The following is a 13,236-nucleotide window of genomic DNA, read 5'->3' as shown; positions in this document are numbered from 1 at the left end:
TTCTGTTTTACAGAGGAGTAAACTGAGACAAGAAGGTTCTGAGATAATTTCTCTGAACATCTTTGGCATACTGGTTTCTTTGCTTTTCGTTTCTGGGTTTACCAGTGCCTGTGATGTAGAGATGTAGTGGAAACACAAACCTAGGTTGAAATCTTGGGTCTGGCATTTACTAGGTGAGCCATGTAGCTTTCCTTACCCAGGACATGCTTGTTCAGCAAAGGGGGTTGGCTAGTCCTATAGCAAGAGGAAGGAATAAGAAGAGATACACAGCTAGGGTGCTGCACTAGTGCCCTTAAATGCAAAAGGGCCTATAGAAAGACCTCCAGGAGATTGTTTGGCTCCTTGGAAGAGGAGCTCTAAGAAAACACAGACTAGAATCGCGTAGGATGAGGAGGGATAGATGGGTTGCCATTTGCACGGATAGATAGAATAGCCAAATTGGTGAAATCCCAGAGTCATTGAGGTAGTGAACTCTAAGTGACATTAGGCAGATTAATTAACCTTTCTAAGCCTCAATTTTCTCATCTATAAAATGGGGATAATGATCATATAAGTATTATACTCATTACTGCCTATCACAAAGGGTTGTTATAAGGAAAGTATTCTGGAAAGCTTAAAGCTCTAGCCAGGGGTGGGGAACCTGCGAGAGCTGAGATTATTAGTAAAAACTTCCTTTGACACCCATCTTGTCTCAAGCAATTGATCTGAGGCTGTGGGCAGAGGGAGTTGTTCATTTGTCTTGTATTCAAGAAGGGCCAGGTAGAAAGAAACTTTTGGTTTGGGAAGCGCCTGAGCTCTGGAGAGTAGAGTCTGGGCCACTACCCTCTCCCCCCAAAGATTAATTCACTAAGTGGGCAGGTCTAGAAGTCCTTGGCCAGATACTCAATTCAATTCAATTCAACAAGCATTTCTAAAGCATCTAGCACATGAATGACTTCATGCTAGGCCCTGGGGAATACAAAGATCCAAAAAGGCCTCCTGTAGTAGATGTGGCTTGAGATGAGTCTAGAAAAGAGCTAAGGATTCCAGGAGCCCCAAGTGAAAAGGAAATGCATACTAGGCATTGGGGACAGCCTGGGCAAAGACCCAGAGGGAGGAGGTGAGATGTCGGGTATGGGGTATATCAAGCAGAGCAGCCTGGCTGGACTCTAATAGTGTGAATAAAGGAGAGTAATGTGAAATCAGCCTGGAAAGGTGGGCTGGAATCAGATTGTAAAGGGCCTTGGGGCACAGTCTGACCTCTGCCTTCCTACACGCTCAATAAGTATGTGTTGACTTATTGACTAAACTTGGGCAGACAATCCAACTATCCAGAGACGATCTGGGCCATGTTATGGGGGCGCCTCAAATGCTTGTTCTCTTATATTGCCAAGATTTTAGCAATAAAAATCAAAGTTGCCTGACCACTGCACATCTCCTACCCTGCCTGCTCATTCTTCACAGTAGACATATTGCTGGGAACAGAATCCCCAGTAAAGCTGCTCTTGACCCCATGTATTTTAAACAGTGCTTTATAGCTTACAGAAAACATCTACATCCAGAATCTGACCAGGCCTTAAAAAACCTCAACCCTGTGTGGTAAGTGGAAGCAAGGATTATCATCTTTATTTTAGAAATGAGGAAACTGAGGTTCAAAGAGGGTAAGGGACTTGCCCAGGGTCATACAGGTACCGAGTGGCAGCATCAGGACTTGGTCCTAGATCTTTCTGTTTCTTTCTTTGTTTCTTTGTTTCTTTCTTTGTTTTCTTTTTTTCTTTTTTTTTTTGGTGAGGCAATTGGGGTTAAGTGACTTGCCTAGGGTCACACAGCTAGTGAGTGTTTTGTGTCTGAGGTTCTGGTTTCTAGTTGAGAATTCTTTCCACCACACTCCACTGTGGCATACATTGCTTTAGAAAGCATAATTCTGCACAAGAAAAGAATAGTGAAGAGGGCAGGGACAAAAGCAAAAATGGAAAGTGAGACAGAAAGAGGGAGAGGCAAAGAAGAGCACCTAGCATGGCACCACACAGGAATATAGTGTTTAATAAACATTTGAGAGAATAGTGTATTTCCAACTAGAAGGGACCTCTGAGGCCATCTAGTCCCACCTCCTCATTTTGCAGAAGAGGAAACTGAGGCCCAGAGTGGGGAAGGGACTCAAGGTCACATGGCTAGTAGTAGAACCTGGTTTTGAACCCAGATCCTCTGAGTCCAGCTCAAGTATTATAGGCAGTTCCCCTGGTAGTTTAGGTCTCACCTTCAAACAAAATGAGATACTTGTAGGTCATTCAACAGTTAACAAAAGGAAATGCGCCTGAGCTGATTCCATAGATCAAGCTCCTTTGACTGAGTTTCCCACAGGCCCTCCTCTGGATGCTTTGTTTTCAGGTGATCAGGAAGTGATGGCATTAGCCAGAGCCAATCAAGTGTCAAAGATGATCTCAATATAGTTTTTTCTTTTTAAAATAAGTTTTATTGGTGTCTTTTTTAAACTTCATCATAATTTCCTCCATTATTTCTCCCCTTCCTCTTCTTAGAGAGCCAACAAATTGTGTTGTTTTTTTTTAAAGATAAGAAAAAAGAAGAAAAAGTGAGGAAAAAAATCAGTATAACTGATCAATAAGTCAAAAAGATCTGAAAATATGTGCAATGTACAACACTTGTGTGCCTCCCACCTCTCCAAGGGAGTGGGACAGGACTGTCTTAACTCTTTTTTTTCTTTCAGCCATGCTTGTTCTTTATTATTTTTCAACATTTACTGTCAATTTTTAAAAAATGATTATTCTTTCCATTTACATTGTTGTAATCATTGTGTAGGTTGTTTTCTTGGCTCTACTCTTCACTCTGCATCAGTTCATGTAAACCTTTCCATACTTTTCTGTATTCATCACATTCATCATCTATTACAGCGCAGGAATATTGTTCCACAATTTGTTTAGCTGTTCCCCAATTGATGGGCATTTACATTGTTTCCAATTCTTTGTAGTCACAAAAAGTGTTGCTATAAATATTTTGGGGGCAGGTAGGTGTATTCAATCTATTGAGTGCCGGGCCTGGAGTTCGGAAGACTTGTCTTTGTGAGTTCAAATCTGGCCTCAACCACTTACTAGCTGTATGGCCCTAGGCAAGCCACTTCACCCCATTTGCCTCAGTTTCCTCCTCTGTAAAATGATGGGGTTGGATTCAATGGCTTCTAAGGCTCTTTTCATCTCTAAATATATGATCTATACTGTACAACCCTACTATAATACCATTAGCCAGTCACATGGTTGTCCTATCCTTCAGTACCAATATCTAGGCTTCCACTGCATTCATTGGTCAAGTATGTAGAGTATTAGCATAGGAAAAAGAAAAAAACATTCTTGGCTATCCATTAGTAAGGATAGAGAGACCCCAAGGGGCAAATCTGCTGGAATCTTCCTTTTAAATAGCTATCTGGCTCAGAGAAACATAGATTCAGAGCTTCAAAGGACTCAGAGGTCATCTAGTTGAAACCCCTCATTTTACACCTGAGGAAACCAAGCCCCAGAGAAATGAAGTAACTTGTCCAAGTTCATACAGGTGGCAAATGGCAGAGCTAGGCTTTGAACCTGGGTCCTCTGACCTCAAACCTCACGTTTTCTCTGCCGCACCATTTACTTTTTGAGGTGTTTAAAGTGAGACTTATTTTATTGTTGGGTTTTTTTTGAGACTTATTTTAAATGACCAAGTGAGATTGGTCTTGATTTTTATTTAAGGCGAAAGAATGCTGGAACTAAGTAGAACCTTGGGGGTCACCAGTTTCCTGGGGCTCTTGTCCAATAGACATGGTGACAACTGACCCCTATGTATCCTCTCTTTAGAGCCAGGAACATGTGTGGAAGAAGAAACCACTTCCAGATACAAAGGAACATATAAGTGGCCATTAGCCAATCCTACAGAGACAGCTCAAAGCAGATGTGTTAAGAATCCTAGTTGGAAAGCTACCAGAATTTGGTAAGTACAAGATCAATTTCTATTAGCTACAAATTGACATGTGCTGATTTATTTCATATAACCAATTATGCTAGCTGCCTTTCACCCATCCTATGCCAGTCTCCCTTCTGCCACCTCTGGACGTCACTCCTTGCTGTTGCTAACTTTGTTGTTTTTGAAAGAACATGGTTCTCACACACAAAAAAATTGGAAACTAAACATCAGACGTTAAAACTAATCTGATTTCTCATTTGGGTAGGGTTTGAGGTTAGCAAATGGTGGTGGTGATGAGAGGAATGTAGACTTTCCCATTCTTAGAGCTGGAAGGGGCCTCAGTAGTGACAGGATTATCAGCTTTAGAATTGGTGGTTATCTCCAAAGGTCATCCAGTTCAACCCTTCTCTGAGTAGGAATCCCCTTTAGAATCTCCTTCCCTGGTTAGTGGTTTGAGAGAAATTAATGTTATACTATTATATTGATAACTAATAACTAGATTTGTGATCCACCCTTTTTCCTCTTACTGCTGTTAAAACCTATCTCCTGAAAAGGTCAGTCAGCCTCTAAAGGGCACAGCTGAGTGAGGCTTGCTTCTAGCCCTCAAGGCAGATGCCTGTTAGTTGGGGGACCTCACCCAAGTGGGAGACCTAATTTCTGTTTAGAGTATTAGGGGAATCCAGTTTGGGTAAGCCTTTGCCTGGAGGAAGAACGCCCTGTCCTTGGTCCCCTCCAGTAGAGTTCAGGGAAGCCCAGCTCATGAAGGAGAAAACTGGCTAGAAAGGTACAGATGGAGATGGCTTCTCCTGCTCAGATGCCTTGGGGCTGCTGAGTGTCATGATCAAGCCACAACAGTGCTTCAGCTAAAAGCTGAAGACTTTTAGCCCAGCTCCCCATTAAATGTCCACCAATCAGGATTGATCTTCACTTGTCAGGGGAGTTCTCTTTTGGAAGGGATTTAATACATTTCAGGGTCTCCTTTGGCATCTTTGGTTACTGAGAGAAACCACTGACCATCAAATTTATTGACTGCCCTGCTTAGCTGTTGTTGTGGTGGTGGTGATTTGTCCTTCATTCTCGAAGAGGACCAGGACATCAGTTTGATGATGACATGACTTGCAATTGACTTTGTTTTGAGTGACAGAGGGCTGTGCAAGGTCACCAGCATCATTTTCTCCTTCAGAGCCATCTGGGTCTAGTGGCCAGATATTCATCAGGGCGACTGGATGCAATGGGAGACCCTGGCCATTTTAAGCTAAGGTCTTTTCAGGTTCTCACTTTGAGTGAGGCAACACCCATTCAGTGAATAGGTCTCTTTAAGAAGTGAGTCAAGGGATAGCCCCTTTAGTTAAAAAAAAAAAATTGGAGGGGAAGACCCTCAGGGTTGCTGTCCAAAAAGAAATAGTTATTATTTATATTCCTTCTGAGCCAGGAGGACTACCCTGTTAGTCTTACTGAGAAACTCTCTCCGGGTTTTCATTTGTCTCAGGTTAATTGCCTCTTCTTGAAGACCTCCAGTGATGGGAAGCTCATTACCTCCTAAAACATCTGTTCTACTTTGGTATATCTTTAATTGCTAGGAAATTTTTCTCTATGCTAAGCTGAAATTTGCCTCTCAGAAGCTTCTACCCAGTGCTCCTAGCTCTTTCCTCTGAAGCCAAGCAAACCAAATCTCATTCTTCCATATTTAAATGTTTGAGAATAACTAGCATGTCCCCACCAAGTCTTCTCTCCTCCAGTCTAAGCAGCTTCAGTATTTTCAAGTGCTCCTAATACAGTGATTTCAAATCTTCTCACTATCTCGGATGCCCTCCTCTGGAAACTCCATACTTGTCAACATCCTTCCTAAAATGTGGTGCCCAGTACGAACTGCAAGAATCCAGATGGGGTCTGAGCAGTGCAGCAGAAGAGAAAGTAGGACCTAAAACAAGAGGCAATATGGGAATATGAGCTATTTAAAATCTGATTAACAAGGTGAGAAGAGAAAGAAAGAAGTGCCAACATGGCTGGCAGTATAATTTCTAGCCAAGATCTTTTCACAGATCACAGCCAAGGACAGCTGCCATTTACATTAGGATTTTTACAGGAATTTGCTGAGAAAGCTAGGCACATAGAGGCTTATTTAAATAGCTAGAGGTGGCATGGATAGAGAGTTGGGCCTGGAGTCAAGAGTACCTAAATTCAAATCTGGCCTCAGACGCTTACTGGTTCTGTGACCCTGGGCAAGTCACTCTGTCTGCCTCAGTTTCTTCTTCTGAAAAATGAGGACAATAATCGCACCTAACAACAGAGTTGTTGTGAGAATCAAGTGAAATAATGATTGTAAAGCACCTGGCACATAGTAAGTGCCTTATAAATGTTAGCTATTATTATTATTTTTTGGCTAGGCAATGGGGTAAAGTGACTTGCCCAGGGTCACACAGCTAGTAAGTGTCAAGTGTCTGAGGTCACATTTGAACTCAGATCTTCCTGAATCCAGGGCTGGTGCTCTATCCACTGTGCCATCTAGCTGCCCCAGCTATTATTATTTTTTTAAAAACAGGAGGGAAAAGCCCTTTTAAAGGTAGGAAAGTCCAGTATGTCATAGAACCAGAGAGATGGAAGGGAAGTTCGAGGTCATCTAGTTCAATTTCTAGGGCAGCTAGGTGGTACTGCAGATCACCAGGTCTGGAGTCAGGAAGACTCATCTTTCTGAATTCAAATTTGGCCTCAAACACTGACCAGCTGTATGACTGTGGGCAAGTCACTTCACCCTGTTTGCCTCAGTTTCCTCATCTGCCAAATGAGCTGGAGAGGGAAATGGCAAACCACTCTAGTATCTTTGCCAAGAAAACCCCAAATAGGGTCACAGAAAGTCTGCTGTGACTGAAATGATTCAACAAGTTCCATTTCCTCATTTGACAGATGAGAGAACTGAAGCCAACAGAGACAAAAAGGATTTGTCCAAGGTCACACAGGTAATGAAAGAATAGGCCTCAGGCCCTGCGACTAAAAGCATGGCTTTCTTTCCGTTGAGTGCCTTCAAGGGGTTTCTCTGAAGCCCCCAGTGACTGAACCCCTAATGCAGGAAACAGAGTTTGCGATTCAAAGAGCAGAGAAGTGAGGATCTCATTTCTAGCAAGCACAGAGGGTAAGGGAAATGGCCTAGTGCCTCGCAAAGAGCTTACGGTTTCTATTCCCGCCGGTGGTGAGTAACAGTTGTGTGCGCTAAGTGCATTTTGGTCTTCCTTTTAGGGGAGAAGATGAAAGGGTTGCAGTAATGTCTCTCTGCTCTCCAGATTACCAGGAAAAATGAGTGATTTCTTGGAAAAACTGCTTCAGGGAAGGAACAAAGGAGAAAATGAATCAGAAGGGGCATGAATTCTAGCCTGTGTAGGAGGGATGTGACGCAAAGAGAGAAAGGAAGAAGATGGACTGCCCAACACTTAGGGCCATACAAGAAGTGTGAAGGATTGTGGGCTAACAGGTGCCGCCAGAAGAGAGACCATTCCATACTGGCTAGGGGAAGAACGTTTATGATAGGGCAATAGAGAGGCAAGCTAGGCATAATGTCCTCAATTTGGAGGGAGTAGATTTCAAAGAATTCAGGGAAAGGATAGGTGAGATCTCCGAAGGATAACATTCAGTTGATAGGAACATAAAAACAAACTATTGCAATGAGGAAGAGGAAGAACTGCCTAAGGAATTAACTAGAATGCATAGGGAACTTTCATTGGTCAACGTAGATGCTAAAAAGGCAGCTGGATTGCTCAGTGGGTAGAGCACTGGACCTGGAGTCAGGGAGACCCGAGTTCAAATATGGCCTTGGACACTTACTAGCTGGGTGACCCTGGGCAAGTCCCTTAACCTCTGTTGCCTTAATCCACTAGAGAAGGAAATGGCAAACCACTCCAGTATCTTTGCCAAGAAAACCTCATGGATGAAGAGTCACACATGACTAAACAACATATATGTCAGACACAGCTAATGTGGGAATTTATTTTGCCTGACTATGTTTTAAGGGCTTTGTAAAATGTAACTTTTATTACATTTGACTTTTTTTTTTCAATTTTTCTTCTTCCAATCTACCCTACTTCCCATGGAAAAAAAGACAAAACTCTTGTAACAAATATGCATAGTCAAGGAAAACAAATTTCTGCATTGGCTATGTCTGAAAATGCACACTTCATTCTGTGTCTTAAGTCTATTCCCTCTCTCCCAGGAAATTGTTATTGGTCCTCTGGAACCTTATTTGGTCTTCGTATTGATCCAAGTTGTTTGTCTTTATAATGTTATTGTATAAATTGGTCTCCTGGTTCTGCTCACTTCACTCTGCATCAGTTCATATTAGTTTTCCCAGGTTTCTCTGAAACCATTCCTTTCATCATTTCTCATGGCACAATAGCATTCAATTCCATTCATATACCCTACCTGTGTTCAGGCTCTCCCCAACTGATGGCTACTCCCTTAGTTTCCATTCTTTGTCACTACAAAAAGAGCTGCTATAAATATTGTTGTTCATATAGGTCATTTTCTCTCTTTCTTTGATCTCTTTGAGAGTATAGGTTCTAGTAGAGGTCTATAGCAGCATCAAAGAGGTTAGTGATTTGGGGGCAGAGTTCCAAATTGCTTTTCAGAATGGCTGGACCATATAGTTCCAACAGTGCACTAACTTCCTGTTTTCCTGCAGTCCCTCCCACATCTGTCCCTTTTCCTTTTTGTCAACTTTGCCAATCGGATGGGTGATTAAACCTCAGCAACCTCAGAGTTGTTTTAATGTGCATTTCTCTAATTATTAGTGATTTGGAGCATTTTTTAATAAGGCTATTGATGGATTAGATTTTTTCCCTTTGAATATTGTCTGTTCATATCTTTGCATCATTTATCAATTGGGGAAACAAAGGATTTTTCCCTCCAAAGGTAGTGGGGATAATGCTAAAGTTACCAAAAAAGAGACGGAAACAAAAAGAAAAGAAGATCACTGAAGCATTTTTAAAAATGTACAAGAGAAGGAAGACCAGAAGGAATGAATCATAGACAAGCATGACAGCTTTTGAAAGTTACATGTTTTTCCTTTAAAGGGAAACCAAGATGTACATTATAGAGATTCATAGTTTCATGAAGATAGAAGCAAGGAGCAGGAACTGAGGATAGACACAAAGGAGTAGGACAGAGCAATGTCAAAAGAGTTGTAAGCACAGTGTCAGCTACACCCTGAGGTTGATGGTGAAAGCTAAGGATAACAAAAAGTTGTGCTTCTCCATATTGGACAGCCAAGCTGTGCAATGGCTAGAGCATTAGGCCTAGAGTCAGGAAGACCCTGAGCTCAAATCTGGCCTCAGGCACTTACTAGCTGTGTAACCCTGGAAAAGTCATTTAACCTCTGTCTGCCTCCATTTCCCTATCTGTAAAATGGGGGTAACAATAGAACCTACTTTCCACAGTTGTTGTGAGAATAAAATAAGATAATATTTTTGAGTACTTTGCAAACCTTAAAAGACTATATAAATGCTATTATTATTATAATCATCATTATTATCATTATTATTATGGTGGAGAGAAAAAGAAGAAATAGTCCTTTGTTCTTTGTTCTGTAGTATGATATCATGGAAAGAACCCTGCATTTAGTTTCAAAGGGCCTAGTTTTAAATCCCTGCTTTGATACTAACTAGCCAGGCAATCTTGGGTAATTCACTTTACCCACAGGAGCCTCATTTTCCTTATATCTAAAAATGGGAGAGGGATCTGTGAGATTTTTCTTTCAGCTCTGTTGTCTAAGCTTCTATGAATCATAGGATGCACAATGCTTTATTCATTTATGATTGACTCATCACTCTCCATGATCCATGTTCCAAACCTTTGTTTTTCTCCTTACTTCTATTTTGTATGTGTTGAATTCCTAGGTATCCACAGAATGGGGGGGGGAGGGCTAGGTGTGGTCATGTATTTGGTCCTCGACCTAGACCTTGAGATACCTATTGGCTATCCAGGAGGAGCTCTCTAACCTTCCGTGGGTGATATATGTATGATTGGAGTTCAGCAAAGAGATAGATTCTGGAGTCATCTCAAATACCATGTCTCAAACTGAATGCCTAAGAGTATATGAGATCACAAAGAGAGAATATTGAGAGAGGAAAGAAGAGGGCCAGGGCAGATTCCAGGGTTGGAAATGGCTGATAAGCCAACAAAAGAAACTGAGAAAGAGCCTTTGGATAGTAGGAGAGAGCCAGGAGGCAGCAGAGTCACAGAAGCTAAAGGAGGTGAGAGGGCCCAGAAAGAGGAAGTAGCTCTTAGAATCAAAACTCGCAGAGAGCCCCTGAGCTTGCCATCCATGTGGAGGCCAGAATTGTCAAGACTCCTCATGAAAGGACAGAAAGAGAATGAAAATAACCCCACCCTCTCCTTCTTTTTCAGCACTATTGATGCTGAGAATGGCAAATCGAGCTGGGGAGCCCCCCATTATGGACCATGTAAACTGCTCCAGGCACTTCCAGATGAGATTGTCAACCTTGAAGATGTTCTCATAACTGATGGTGAGAGTTGATTAGACACATATTCAAAGACTGGGGCCAGATTACCAACTTGACATGGGACCAGACAGTGTAGGCGAGCCAGCAGCACTTTTAGAAAACCCAATTAAATAATCGGATCTTATAAAGTAGATAAAATGTGAGAGATGGGAATGAGGAGGAGAGTCATTATTCACTCTTACAAAAGGAGTAATTGCAAGGTCCCTTTAGGTGGCTAACACTCTGAGTATGTTTGAAATGTTATTCAAGTTATAAAAATTCAATTTCAACATAACTTCCCAGGCTCTGATCTATGCATAATAGTCAGACCTGTCTACAATGAATTGAAAGAAAATCTAGGTATAGAATTCTTAAGGCCCTTGCCCTAAAAAGGTTAAAAGTACTGGCCAAGGAGCAGTGAATTTTTTAAAAAATATTTTATCGATTTTTAAAGTTATTATTTTCCCCAGTACTCCCATGAAATCTTCTCTTGCAATATGGTCATGGAGTTTGACAAAACAAACCAAAATTGACCATGTCTGACACTGCTTCTCTCACTCTGCACCTGCCACTCCTCTGAAAAGAGGAGGGAGAGCCCTCATCATCAGACTTCTGGAGTCAAGATAGGTCGACTCACTGATTCGAGTTCTGATGCATTTTAGTAACATTTTCCTTTACATTATTATGGTCATTATGTATATTAAACAACAGTTAATTTCTCAGCTGAAGAAGAATGTACAAGGAATTCAGTTGCTATAGAAACCACATCTTAAGGCGATCAGGACCTATTTTATTTTATTTTTTTTTGTCATCAAAACAATTCTAAGGGAAGTTGCTTTCCCCATCACTATAGACAGACAGCCCAGCATGGTAGATAGAGTGTCAGATAGAGAGTTGGGAAGGTCTGGACCTTCTTCTGGCTATGTGGCTGAGGCACCTAAAAAGTTATCCATAAACATAAGATAAACTTTTTTTTTAAAGTTAGTGAGAAAACATTAGATGAAAGGACTTAAAAATCCCCAGTCTAACATAGCTTCTCCATCATTGTTTCCAATCTCTTGTAGAGAATGCCAATGATGTTGCCGAGCACATTTTAAGTCTGATACATGGCTCCCCAGGCCTGAACCAAAAAGAAATCAAGATTATTGTTTTGAAGGTGTCTGACATCTGAAAATGTGATGAATTAAGTCTGAATCTAGCAGAGATTCTGTTACAGACACTTGATGTGGTTTTGGGGATTGGATTGCTGCCTGATCAGCCCTCGCTAAGCAATGAGAAAGTATGAAGTGACAACCTTCTTTGGGTCTCATTTTTCATCTTTTTCCAAGAGAAGGGGTTGGGCCAAATTACCTTCTATGCCGCCAGAGAGGTCAAGAGGCAAAAACAGAAGCCTGGAGAGGCCACGTGATTGCTCAGGGTCACAGGTACCCATTAGAACCCAAGCTCCTTAAGGCCAGGGATTGTTTTTAGATTTCTTTGCTAGGCACATAGTAATCACATGGTAACCAACTGACCTTGGCCCAGACTGGCTTATCTGAGACATGGAAAGGGGACTCAAGACAGAGCCAAACAAGGGCCAGATGACTAGTTGGTGGGTATGACATGCCTTTTGGGGAATGGTTTGGACTAGGTGGCCTATGAAATCTCTTCCATCTCTGAAATTCTGATTCCATGACTTTAAATCACAAAGCAATGGCCACTTTTGTGAAGTGGTTATTATTTCAACATCTAAAGCCACCTTATGGCCTGAATCTCAGTATCTGGCTAGATAAATCAACCAATCAACTGCCTATTATGTTTCCAGTGTTGTGCTGGGGCCTGTGAAAGGTGCAAATGAACGATAGAATATGGTCCCTGACCTCAAGCAGTTTTCAAGGACAGAATGATGAGTATCTCTTTAAGGATATAATCTAGTGAACTGAGTTTAGATTCTGTGGGAAATAGAACAGACGCAGCTTTGGAGGAGGAAGAGCTGGACACTTACTTACTTAAATTCCAAACACTGACTAGCTGTATCCCTCACTATGGGACAGTTATTAAACTTTTCAGAGCCTCAGGTCTTAACGGAAGGCAATATACTGGCAGTGGCTTCCCTCCTTCCATACCAGGGTTGTGCTTCAGATACAGTAAAGTGCCCTCCGTCATCATTATTACAAAATGTGCCACAGACTACAGTAGGAACGGAAAAATCCAGAGATGCAAGTAGTCAGGGATGACTTCCTGGAGGAGGTGGACCTTAAGCTCAACCCTAAGAGATAGGTAGAGGTCATAAAGGAAAGGGAAGAAGTGAGACCATTCCAGAAGAGGGGGCAATGCCATTGAGCAAATGCATGGAGGTGGGAATGAGTTTGGTGTGTACCAGCGACAGTGAGGAGGCCTAGAACAGAGGGTTCATGTGCATGAGCAGCAGGGGAGCAGGGGAGAGTTGGGCAATTATGGAAGGCCTTGAATGACAAGCAAAGGTGTTTGGACTTGACAATGATGATGATAACAGAAGTCACTGTTATTCTCTAGTAGTAGATGAAGAAACTGAAGTTGAGAGGTTTAAAAAAAAGTTGATCAAAGTCATACTGCTACGAAGCGGTAGAATCAGAAGTCAAACCCAGTTCTTCTGACTCCACTATACTTGCCCTCCATTAATATTTATTACAAATTGTGGATAGAGTGCCAGGAAGATGGAGTTCAAATCTGGCCTCAGACACTTCCTAGCTGTGTGACCCTGGGCAAGTCACTTAAACCTCTGTTGGCCTCAGTTTCCTCATCTGTAAAGTGGAGATAATAATAGCATGTACCTCCCAGGGTTGTTGTGAGGCTCAAGTAA

The 13,236-nt window shown here is 41.8% G+C and overlaps 1 protein-coding gene across 1 annotated transcript in view; it reads left to right on the top strand.

Moving 5' to 3' along the window:
- The window catches only part of ADGRG4 (adhesion G protein-coupled receptor G4), an 88,585-nt gene that overhangs the window by 39,299 nt on the left and 36,050 nt on the right, over positions 1-13,236 (top strand). The window contains 4 exon segments of the mRNA XM_078148044.1: positions 3,822-3,954; positions 10,321-10,439; positions 11,480-11,694; positions 11,781-11,839. Of these exon segments, the coding sequence (XP_078004170.1) occupies positions 3,822-3,954; positions 10,321-10,439; positions 11,480-11,694; positions 11,781-11,839 (526 nt within the window).

This window comes from Phascolarctos cinereus, unplaced genomic scaffold (assembly GCF_003287225.1).
Source record: "Phascolarctos cinereus isolate Bilbo 61053 unplaced genomic scaffold, phaCin_HiC Scaffold_8;HRSCAF=390, whole genome shotgun sequence".
NCBI classification, from domain to species: domain Eukaryota; kingdom Metazoa; phylum Chordata; class Mammalia; order Diprotodontia; family Phascolarctidae; genus Phascolarctos; species Phascolarctos cinereus.
The sequence above is the reverse complement of the archived record's forward strand: the minus strand, read 5'-3'. Positions and strand labels throughout refer to the sequence as shown.